Source organism: Macrosteles quadrilineatus, unplaced genomic scaffold (assembly GCF_028750875.1).
Source record: "Macrosteles quadrilineatus isolate MER2022 unplaced genomic scaffold, UCM_ALF_1.0 Scaffold_2__2_contigs__length_208266976, whole genome shotgun sequence".
Lineage (NCBI taxonomy): Eukaryota > Metazoa > Arthropoda > Insecta > Hemiptera > Cicadellidae > Macrosteles > Macrosteles quadrilineatus.
Window position 1 is genome coordinate 3,997,995 of NW_026542595.1, and position 13,310 is coordinate 4,011,304.

General features: G+C 35.1%; 1 protein-coding gene across 1 annotated transcript in view; it reads right to left on the reverse strand.

Moving 5' to 3' along the window:
• Positions 1 to 530: 530 nt before the first annotated feature.
• The window catches only part of LOC128986408 (uncharacterized), a 44,240-nt gene continuing 31,460 nt past the window's right edge, over positions 531 to 13,310 (reverse strand). Inside the window, exon 4 of the mRNA XM_054406768.1 lies at positions 531 to 11,373. Within this exon, the coding sequence (XP_054262743.1) occupies positions 11,144 to 11,373 (230 nt within the window). The 3' untranslated portion in view covers positions 531 to 11,143. The remainder of the gene's footprint in view (positions 11,374 to 13,310) is intronic.

Sequence of the window (13,310 nt, forward strand, 5' to 3'; positions counted from 1 at the left end):
GATTCCGAAAATGACATTTAAATCAACAATTAGAGCATTTTTAACAGAGTCATATAACCTTTTTCATAACAAACTACAATAATTTTTGGAAAATCTTAATTTATTTGTTATTCTCTAACGGTTGATGTTGGGAACCTCAAATGTGCGTCATTATGTCGCAATTACCATGTAGTTTGATGCCAAATTTGATTTAACACTTATGACCGGACACCCTGTATATATATAATAGATGTAGGCAGTTTTTCAATGAATGGTCACTTTACCGTGTTTTACTATCCTCACCATTCATACATTTTGAAAGTATATTCAAAAGGGCCACAAGAAGTGATGCGTCAGTGTCAGTACAGATGGCGGATCACCACAACTGACGCCACTAATATATGTCGAAACATATTAATGGTGTCACTCCTGATGGAGTGCCACTGCACCACTTCACTGAAAATGGCACAGTGTAGGAGGCATTTCCATTTATACAAATGTTTCCTATTTCATATAGGAACGACTGGCTTGGTAGGAAACTGTTGTATGTAAATGGATAAAAAAAAGACATTTAGTTGTTCACAATGGTTGCTTTATTTAAGTAGCTATCATAATACTAAATAGGCTAGTTACAATTCTCTTTTAACCTATAAAAACACAATGACCATAACATCAGCTAAGATTTATGCAGACATTCAAGTTGAATAAAATAAGTCTTCCACACGAAAAAGGTTTTGCAAGAGAGAGGTAAAATAAATCTGAGCTAACAACAGCACAATCTGGCAAAGACCATAATTCAATGAAACCAAAAATAGCTCAGAGAGCTCAATTTCCACAAACTAATACACAAAACCAGATTCACATGGAAGAACAGAACAGATCTGAAAGGCAAGTAGTAAGTAAATACTGGTCATATTTCATTTCCCCAACTCACTCATTTCATTTTAAAGATTTCCACAAATAAATATGATGAAAGAAAAAAAGCTATTGTCCCTGATCTTAACTGAGCAGATACAGGCTGATATTGATATCCTGACAGATATAGGACTAAAAGTCGAATTGACAAGAATTTGTGATTACCATGGGTATAATACTTAATATCCATGGCCAGATGGATAAAAATATACAAAAATCCTCTTTTATGAAAATATAATGGCATTGTTTCATGATATTTACAATATTTTAAAGACGATACATAGGTTTAACTTAAAATCGTCAATGTATACTTGATACAAAAAACAACTGTCATAAAAAGCAATACACATTAAAATGCCCCCGCCGTAGTGAATAGTGATGTGCGTATCGATACAAGGACCGCAAAATACCGATATTTTGTATCGATATGCCCGTATCGATACACCAATAGCCAATATCGTATCGAATATCATATTGATTATTTATTAATATAAATCTTATTTTTATGGTAAGAAATTTGTCTTCCCATCTTCCTCCCCTCAAAATTAGTAGTGGAAATTTGATATTTTACCCAAGCATCTTCAAAAACACTGATAAAACATGTATTTTCAGCTATGTTTTGCAAATAACCTCAATACTAGGGCCACCATTAATGGAAGTGGGGACCCTCATTATCCATATTACGGTATACTATTTAATGAGTAAGTGACATACCCACCATCATTATTAGGGGTGAGGTTCATAATGTCCAAATTTCACAAACTCCAACGTCTAAAATATTAAATAAACAGTGTGTTTCATAACCTCCAAACTTCATAAACTCCAAAACTATAACTTTCAAATAAGCACAGTTTCACAATGTCCAAATTTCACAAACTCCAACTTTTAAATATCAAATTAACAGAGCGGTTCATAACCTCCAAGTTTCATAAGCTCCAACGGTACAGTCTCTGCCATAAGTCAATCGAATTGCCGGGATACCGAGGCGGACGGGCCGAATGAACCTTTCTGTTTTACACAAACATACATTCACTCAACCTGCTCTGCTACACTTATTTGTTAACATACAAATTTCAAATTAATATATTATTTTTCTGGAAAAACCAGTGCTCATTACTATGTAGCTAGTTTTTACCTTAACATAATTTTTATAATTTATTTAGGCAAATTAAAACAGATGATTGTTTTTTAACACCATAAAAAACATGAAAAATGTAGTAAGCGAGGAACTTTTTTATTTTTTGGTCAGGGAAAAAATTCCTGCGGCAAAGTTTTAGATCAAAGTATGAATTTTATTTTTTATTTGAAGCTTTTTTTGATACGGAGCCTGCTTGTATCATTTTTAAGCGATTAAAAATAGGCATAAAGTCGCTTGGCGCGGCATTGGCGCTAGGAGTTTGGCCGGCTCAGCATCAGTTTACGGGATATAGAAACTGAGTTTCTAGCATTTACTTATCATTATACTGTATTACATCAAATATGTCATTACATTACGAAGAATGGTAACTTAATTTACAGGCGTATGTTTGTGCATTTTAATGCTTACCGGTAGTCTATAGTTAACAAAATTCTTTGATATAAATGCTTCCCCGATTGTAATTTCGGAAATTGTCAACCACTGTAGAGACTTCTGGCTCAGACTGTACCGTTGGAGGTTATGAAATTTGGACATTATGAACCGCACTGTTTATTTGGTATCTTAACGTTGGAGTTTGTGAAATTTGGACATTGTGAAACAGTGATTATTTGAATGTTATAGATTTGGAGCTTATGAAAATTGGAGGTTATGAACCACTCTGTTTATTTAATATTTTAAGCGTTGGAGTTTGTGAAATTTGGAGTTTATGAAACGCTCCCATTATTAGTACTTTATGGTTCAATTAATTATCCCTGTGTAAAAACTAGGAAAACAATAACAAAATGTTTTCCAATTTTGAGGGTTTACTGGAATTTGGAGGTTATGTATGTATGTTTGATACTAAATAAAGACACAGGTAGGAAACGGCTTTTCTGAGGTAAGATACAAGCACTAACCCTCTTTACAAGCTTGTAAGTAACATAATATTTGTCTATGCAGCTTGTATATTTGAGATCTTTATTTTTTTTATATTATAAATAAACAATACGATACGATATTTTATCCGATACAGATAAAAATCGATACATGAGGATACGATACGATACACCACGTTCCGATACGTAGTATCGATACATTGACCCGTATCGCACATCACTACCCCGCCGCCTCAGCAAACCTGCAGACTAAGCGAATTTCCATTTCCCTGAATTGATTTTAAATCAAATCTATTTAAATAACAGGTTTAACTGGTAACTAAGTTTACTGCTACAGGGAGGCTAATAAAGTGAGTTTTTAGTAAAATATTAGTAGCTTAGTATAGAATATATAAATTTGCCAAGCTTGATCAAAATATTTCCATAAACAAGCAAACTACATTAAAAAAAATTCTCCATAAGAATAACATAGGAATTTTAAATTAGCAATTTTTTAATTTTCCCAGTAACCAATAACCGTACAAAAAAACTTTCGTATACTGTACTAAATTATTTGTTTTTTAAGTTCTTTAAAATGGTTCAAAGAGAAATTGGGAAATTTTCTGTTTTGAGGGTCAAAAATGAGAAAACCCAATTTTTACCCTGTAAAACCCTGATACCATGGTCGGATCATGCTGGTTTGCAAACTCATTCTAGTTTATTTCGCCTTACACCTTCAAACACGGATATATATATTCATATATAAAGATATGAACGAATAGTGTTTTTGGCCTCTAGGGACATAAAAATGAAAAAGTATATTGGTCCCGGCTTCAGGTCTTACCGTGCCACCTACAGTAATAGCTACTTCCCTATAAGGAAATTCGCTAAAAACCAAGAAAAATCTTTTGCTACTGTAAAACATTTCCCCGCTTAACAGCAAAAGGTCCATAACAAGCTTGTCGGTTTGCCAAACGTGTCGGCTGTCAATTGTCAAATTATCAAGATCGTACTGTACCGTACCTAGCTAATCAGATCCAAACAAACTAAATTAAATAGCAAACACCAGTAACAATAGTTGTTTGATGGAGAACATTTAACCACATTTGAAAATAATTGATTTTACACCAAATACAACTGGTAAAGATGTTCAATGTTCATAAACATACCTTAAGAAAAGTGAAAAACAAAAGTCTGTGATACCTAATTAGCAACAACCTATTAAAAATTAAACCACCAAAATTATCAATAGCAAACAGTGTTTAGTTTAGTTTAATGAAATGAGTAAGTAGGGCAAAAACTAATATAACACATTTGACATGATCGGTAACTAGTACTATTCCTCATCAAACTATGTTACACATCTCGTATCAGTTAGTAATACAAGTTAGGTGAAAAAGTCTCAATCTAAGCTATTTCTCCAGAATAGAAAATTATAAAACCACATACTGTAATTACAAAAACACTTATATAGCCTAAGGCACTATGCAATTTATCTTTTTATGTTACAATTTCAATAATTTTTTTAAGTTAATTAAGATGAAAAAATACTTTTAAGGAATACTAATTAGAATAAAAAACTATAACACTGTATGTTAAACCAACAAACGTTGACTTTACTACAAAAATATGTTTTAACAACAGGCACGAGATACCATTCCTAGAACAGTTGACAATATAAAGTATCTAAAATAAAAAAATATTTTCACATTTATTTATACTGTTGATTTAACTCTTCAAATGCGATCTCAACTACTATCAGTTGAACTGCACTCATTAAAATACTTTCTATTATGATCTGAGTAATATTATCCGAGGCAACTAAACATCCAACGTAATATCTATTAACACAACTAATAGTCTTAAATAAAATGTTGTGCAAGTTTTTGTAGTATCATTATGTGTAATAACTTAAATCATTGTTAGAATCCTCGGTGGAACGACTAAGATCTATGTTAAACTAATACCTAATACACGCACCACAACACAAAATGATAAGATTACAATAGTAATGCAAATGTTATTTTGCAGAAGTAAATGCAAGATAGAGATAAGTTATTGCTGGAAAACCAAATCAAGGACCGAGATAGTAAGAAAAGAATTAATCAAAAGCAAAAGTAAGGTGAGCTATGAAAAACTAATTGAGGGATCATACATATTTAAAAGACACTTTTAGCTTGTACAGATGTTCGATGGATTAACATGTTTAACGTTATTTTCCTAACCTAATGTTTTATTATACTTTAATACTAGAAAATATGTAATACTGTTATTAACGTTGAAGTAATGAAAATGCCAATGTTAAAAAAATATAACATGTTATGATAGTACAAAAAAGGATTACAAATAGCAAAATTGACAAACAAAATCACAAACACAAAAACAAAATACACTCACAACATAAAATAAAAATATTCTCTTTAAAATAAACAAAAAATAATAATACTGACAAAAAATATGTACATTAAGTGAAAGAATCACTCATCATCAGCTACATAATGTAGCACTTATACTGTCCTCTACTGAATAGTATACATGTTTTATCGCTTTGTACATAATGTTACAAGATCTTAATACTTAATTTTAAATAGGTATTATAATTTGCCATAATACTCTTATACAATATGCACTGTAAAAGATCACAAGTGAAGATGGACTAAGATTTGAATGATTCCATAAAATTACCACAGGAATACAGGATATGTTTAGAGTTCTGAAAGTATACAATAGATACATACACCCACCCACGTCACTGGAAGTACTAACTTTCTTTAGACAAGCCTACAAGATATTTTAAAAAACTCTGCAAGGTAGATAAAAGGTTCAATGTATTCAACAAGTATTCAATTCTGTACATTCAAAATCTCGTTACTTAGATATTCACGTCCTTAATAACTTTAGAAGGCTATTACTTGCAATGAAATACAAACAAACACAGTAAATTTTAGGCACTGTATTAAATTTTACAAAGTTTCAAACTTATATAGCTTCTCTTACTTGAAACCTTTACCATGACATACAAGAATCAACACTGTTAAATCACCCAGTAGTTTACAACAAGAAACAGTTACATTTAATAACATACAGTAAACAGACACAAATGTTTTCTCTTACAATCAACAGTCAAAGCTAAATATATTTTAAAAAAACTTAACAACAGAGGCATATTTTCAAAAACTTTTTAATAACACACATATTCTCATAATTTATTTTTAAATGCAGGCAAATTTAACAATAAAATGTAATATAGCTTATTCCTTATAGGGAAATTTTCTAAAAAGAATGGACATGAAATCCAAAACAACTAGGCTAACAATATAAGGCAACTAATTATGTAAATCTTAGCAAGCAGTGTAATTGTTTTTATACCAAACACATCCCCACATACAAGTTTTAATTAACACACTTATCAAATACAGAATCCAAATGAATTATTTAAGGTGTTAAGTTTCTTACATAATTCGGCAAAAGCTGCACAATCAGTTAACTAATATCACCAATCAATAACACAAAGTAATAAACATCAAACAAAAAAAACCTAAAATGCTTAACAGAAAAAAATGTTAAACTCTAAAAATAGATCAAAAAGAGTATGTGATGTAACATATTGCTTGTGGCATTCAATAAACAAAGCCTTTTGTAAAAAAAAAAAACTTAATATCACTAATATACATTAACAAAATAAAAATTCAATATTGCGCAATGAGAGAACAAATCAACCTTGAAACATAAAGGCCCGTCCAAACCGAAGCGGGAAAGCGGCGGGGAGCGGGTAGGTGGCGGGACGAGTTCCCGTGCGGGATTTTAAAACACATGGTGTTAGATGTGAGCACCCACACTAGAGCGGTACCGCTCCCGCCGTCCCGCAGCGTTGTCCGCTCGTACCGCCGCTGGAACACATGGGTACATGACTTATTTGGTGCCGAGACGTTTGAGAAGATGGCTGAGGATGATTCCAGTGCGTTGTTCATTGAACAGTTCATCAAAACACGCGATGGTCATCCTAAAATAAATATAAACCACCTTTTGTCTTTCTTTGGATCCGGCATAAGGGTATGGTACTCGCCAAATAAATGTCCATTTAGATTGATTTCATGAACCTAAACAGATCGCCGTCTTGCATCTTATCTTCAGCTGTTGCTAGCAAAAACAAAGCTTCTTCTTCTTGTACATTACGATTCATGACATGAACGCATAAAATACAAACATTCACTTAACACAACCGAACACTCTGTAGCTAAGATGGAAATGAACTGAGGAGTCGTCCCGCTTCCCGCTGCCTGCAGCTTCGGTGTGGGCTACCTCTTTCCCGCCACGTATCGCTGCGGCTGGTTCCCGCCGGTCATTCGCTCCCTTTCCGCTCCCGCCACTTTCCCGCTTCGGTTTGGAAGAGCCTTAAACATTATGTTTAAAACCTTTGATCGAGGATAAAGAAAATGTAAAGAAAAGAGATCTACATTTTAATATACTTCAAAATTGACATAATCCTCAATCCAAAGGCAAGTTATGCATCAGTAAACTTAAAAATCTATATCAAGTTGCTTTTGACAACTCACTTCAGAGGTAACTCCCCACTCTAAATGCTTTTAATAATATTATTTATACCTGATATGTTGTTAAAAGCAACTTGAATTTAATTGAAAATTAGCTACCTTGAAATGAATGAAACCGGGAACTACATAGCTACTTACGATTATAAATACTAATTACCAACCGAGCCCAACTGAAATGCTTTGTTTAATCAATGTAAGTGTGTACTCTATGAAAAGATCAAACTACGCTTGATGTTCTCAGTACACTCAACTCGTTAAAGAGTTAAACCGGTTATGTCCAATTTGCGATCAGTAATATCGCCCATTTTGTGGTCCCTCCAAAAATGTTATGGCGCGCACAATAAGTATTTTTCCATTTTGCCATCACACATTTTTTATTGTATCTTTAGAATAAACAAGCCAGGTGGATGACGCAGAGCAAGCGAGACAGGCAGGTGACGCATAGGTATGGTGTACACCAATAAGAGCATGTAACCAAAATCATATATCCTCCACTCTCTAAATAAATAGTTGACTAAACTACTTTGACAAGAAACTACTGTGGAACAGACACATAGAAAAGGTGACCAACAAAGCCACTAATGCCTTGATGGTATGCAGATGGTACGCTGGGAGGATGTGGGGCTGTAACCCATACATACTAAAAAGCATGTATACCCTTTTGGTGAGACCTATCTATATCTATAAAAGAGGAAGTATGTATGTGTGTGGTGTGTAGCTTGGGCTGGCAGGACCAAGGTGGAAACAACAAGGAAAGCCCTGGAGAGAGTACAGAGGCTGGTCTGCATTATCATCACAGGAGCCATGAGATCCTGTCCAACCGCGGCCATAGAAGTGGTTTTGAATCTGACACCTCTACACATTATGGTAGAGAGAATAGCAAGGGAGAGTCTACTTAGAATGGAGAAAAACGGCACGAACATATCCTCCATGGTTTGTGGTTAGTTATTCCCGCCAGGTCTAAGGGATCTGATGTACCTTCCAACGGATTCTATGGTAAGGAAGTAGAGCTTCGAAAAGAACTTTGTTGTTGAGCTAGGGAATAAACTTGGCTGGGATGGAAAACCCCTAAAATCATTTGGGAATCATGTCATCAGGTGGTATACTGATGGCCCAAAGATGAGGGGACCGGAGTAGGGGTATTTGGGCCAAGAACCAAGTACAATGAGTCGTTGGGGCACTCCCCCAGCATTTTTTAGGCTGAAGTTAAGGCTATTGAAAGATGTGCCCGATTCAACAAGTAGAGGATACAAGGAAAGAGAAATTGTTATCCTGTCAGATAGCCAGGCTGTCACTGGAGCACTGAGCTCGTCAGTTATCAGCTCTAAGGTGGTATGGAATTGCCGGCAAATGTCTGAAAGAACAACAAGTTATCACTCCTTTGGGTACCTGGATATCCTTTAGGGAAATGAAGAAGCAAATAAGCTTGCTTGGGCAGAGGCAGCAGCTACCCCCCTCATAGGGTCATAACCAGGATGTGCACTCAAAGACTCGTTCAAGGAAGACAAAAATGTAACCAGAGCCAAAGGCAGGACTGCTCGTCCAGGATGTAGGCAAGCTAAGGAATTGCTTGGAGGATACGGTGCAAGAATGTCTGAGACTATGATCATGCTGAATAAAAACTCTTTAAGAATGTTGTTCAAAGGTTTATTGCGGACATTTTCCATCACGATGGTAATAAACAATACACAACGTTTCGGGATCAGATTCCAGATCCTGAAACGTTGTGTATTGTTTTTTACCATCTGAAATCCGACCCCAAACTGGTAACCCCACCCATAGGACTCTTTCGCCCCCTCTGTAACTTACACTTGACTGCAAGATGGAGTGACTGCAAAATGGACTAACCGCAAAGTGGAGCACACCCCTGTTAACCCATTGGCCTTCTTTACAAATGTTACAATTTGTCATCATAATGAACTATTCGGAAGAATAAAAAAAAATAATTAATAAACAAATTAAACCATAATAACTTTTTTAACACAACAGTTTGGATTTAAAACTAACTGTCAACATTTAGGCTACACTGTTCCAGCATTGACTGATCTTACTAGCCTTACCATAACCTAACCCTCTGCGGGATTGGTTTACAATTTCTTTATCAATGTTATTTTGTTTGATGTCTTATGTAGCATATGTATTTAAACTCAATTAATAATATTTAACCAAAGTTTATGATAAAACTGTTGCTGTACTTGTGTAAAACAGCAAGATAGCAAAACAGATGTTCCGTGCAGCCCCTATCCAACTCACTGATTCCGGCAACAACAACCCAAACCCGAAACCATTTACTCAGGTGTTCCCTCCTACCGGGTAAGCCACATATTAGTAGGCTTACACATTAAGATTTGCATAATTATGGGAATAACAAAGGCGCATGTAGAAAGGACCTCAGGGCCACAATCATCAGTGCAACATGTTAATCAACTTTGCCACCGTGTCACCGTCAACCGGCCGGGAAAAGGGATTTGACAAATAAAATAACTAAAGCGCAAGTTGGATCTGGACCTACATCTACCATACCGCTAAATGCCGTGCGATACACGTAGCACTGTCTGAAGGGTTAAAGTAGAGTCCCGTTTATGTGACCCAAACTCAGGGTGGCCAGCAAGCCATAAAAATAAATTCAAGAACCATACCAGGTTACAAATTAATATTTAGGTCAAATTTATTAGGTCCTTAAATTAATAGATCAAAATTCCTTTAAAAAATAAAATGTCACTTATTTAGGAACTTGTACTTGTACACTAGAATGCATTGAAGACACTAAATTAATTCTAATAAAAAAAAAAAAAAAAACTATTATCTATATAAACATTTTTGTACATTGATCATTGCTCATGGTCATTGGTTTTGGTTCATTGTCGTTATGTCAAACATTAAAGCGATGATCAAATCCAGGAATTTTATATGTCTAATTGAATCCTAAAAATTTGAATCTTGAATCCAAGTTAAATTTGAAAGTATATCAAATTTACTATAAGAGCTATTCTCACAATTATTTATTTATTTAGAAAACATTCTAAAACTTGTAGCTTATCTTCAAAGAGGTTTACATTAGAATCAAAGCAACAATCATCTGCGGCAATGGTGGCAACATCTGTGGTCAATCCCACGATCACGGCAACACCATTATTATCTCTCATGATGGAAATCTTTCTTACTGCACAACTGGACACTTGGCAAATAGGTCATTGAACAAATGAACATGTTCTGGGATTTTAAGACCGATATGGTCATCAACATTTATGTACGGCTCATTTACAATGATTAGGCCAATGGATTAACACTTAACAATTATTATCACACTTAGGATTAATATACCTTTATAACAAGGTTTACATATTAAAATGTTGAGGCTGCACCCAAAATACCTGGCTTAAAAAAATGGCCCAAGTTCTCTATTTTGATCAAGTTCATTTCTACTAAAATATTGTTCATTTTTAAGTTAGAGAGGACTTTTTCAGACGTTGTGTCGACCCTCTACATAATTTCTAATGCAAAAATCCTGAGACTATTTGTGAAGATTATTTTGTATGAAACTTTTTTGACTAACAGTTTGTGTGGAACACAATAGCGGAAGTGATACTTCACAACAATATGGGTAAGATTCTTAGTTCCTTTATAAATTGTGAAATAGAGAAACTTGACTATTTGGTAGGGTTTAGTATTTTCGTAGAGTACACATTGTGTGCGTTGGGTAGTCAAGGCGTAAGGGCTGGTAACGGAGACATCGGAGATAAAGACAAGGAGGTTAGCCTTGTAGAGCTCGGTGACTTGGCGTGTTGATGCTCTACAATGTGTTGGAACAGGTACTTGGTGTGCGAGGTGAAGATCTGCCGCCACTGCAGCTCTCGTAACAGTTGTGTCGTCTCACTAGAGCTCAGCTGTTGAACCTCTTGACAAGTGGCCACTGTTGTTGCCCAGATTGTTTCTACACAAACATTGAACATCAGTCCTCCAAATTTATCAAGTTTTTTAATGAACAATCCTATAAAAAGGTGAACACAAGCCACAAGTAATTTGTGTGGTCGAGCACAGGCTAAACGCTGATAACTATAACCTATATAACTTTGAAGGTTATCAACTCGCCAACATTTACCTTTGTAAGCAACACATCCATGGTGGAGCTGATATTTACACTAACTTGAGTTTAGATTATCGGGTCATTGATATTGAACCGCACTGTGTTGAAATGCATTTTGAGGCCTATGCTGTAAAATTACCTAAATCAAAGATGATAGTCATATGTCTCTCTATAGGCCCTGTGATGGCAGTGTTAGCATATTCTTCGAACAACTGGAAGTGATACTCAGTGTATTGGCCCACTACAAATCTAAAATTGTTCTGTGTGGTGACTTTAGGAACATTGAAGCCAATAGTAGTGATATAAATACAGCCACATTACATAATATCTGTAGATCAGAGGGTCTATATTCTTCAAATTCTTTGCCCACTAGAGGTAATGAATGCCTAGACTATATTTTTACAGACATAACACCAGTAAATTGTCATCTAAAGGTTCTTGGTATACCAATTTAATTTCAGATCATTGTTTTATGTCAATAACAATAATTAATAACACTAGTATGCCTAAATCTGATCCCTATCTTTCTGACAGCTCGTCAACTGCTCCTAGGCCTTTTCAATTTAGACAAATCTCCAAACATAAAATCAGGGCCGTCGCATGGGTGGGGCGACCAGTGCGACAGCCCCGGGCGCCGCAGTCAGGGGGGCGCCACAGGTTCCAAGGCAAAAGTAATACAACAAAATTAAAAATAAAGGTTGGATGTACATAACGTATTTTGGAAAGTTATGTATAACTGAATTTTGAATATTATATTGTATGTATTTATTGAACAAATACATATTATCATTGAGTATAAACCTAACCTAGAGAGCCCACCGCTATACTGTTAGTCGGTACCCGCTTTTGACGACGTAGTTCGGGCCGCTGACGCTTGGGTCGTGGTAGTCAATGGTAATGCAGTACGCCGCTGAGCTCAGTCTGCGTTGAGACACGCTGCTTTAAGGTAGCCTGCACCGCGCTCGCGCGTCAGTCTCCCCCCCCCTACTCATCGTCACTTCCCACAGCAACCGGCCTCTCCCTCACCGGTCGAGCTGTCTCTACAAAGCGAATGCAATGAACACGAACGGCAACAACTGCCTCTAACACATATAACATAATTTTATCCATACATTACGCAATTAAAAAGTTATTTGTCAATATTGTAATGCTACAATTAATTGTAGGCTATACAGGAATCCCAATTTATTTATTTTTTCTGTATATGATTCACTTACTTGAAGGTCTATCATGATTTTAAACTCACATCAAATTACAAAGGTTTGTAAAAAAATGTTGCCTTTCTTTTTACGTACAATTCTGATCAACTTTATAGCAAACCATTTTTATCGTTTAACCGATAGTTTATTATATTAATATTACAACTAAGTTTGTTTTATTTCTGTTGTGGGTTTACATATTCTCTACATAATATAATAAACTTAAAACTAAGAACACGTACGATAATGCATATGCACTGCTTATTTAACAAAATTCTATAACATAAATCCTAAATTTCTTTATTACTTTAAGTTTTAACTGAAAATATTTACCAGAATTTTAATATGGTAAGTGTTATAACATTATTTCAGTGTTTGTTTTTACGCCTTATTATTTGTCTGGTACCATCGGTTAAGTCGTACACCCCTGATTCCCAAACCACTGTAGGCTACATATTCTTCCTCGGTGACATAACACGCACTACTTTCACTTTATTCTACGAGGGAAGAACGTTTCAAAAATATGCATAGTTATGATTCGGCTTTACACTAGGCCTACAAGAGTACAAGTAAAAGAGTATGTAC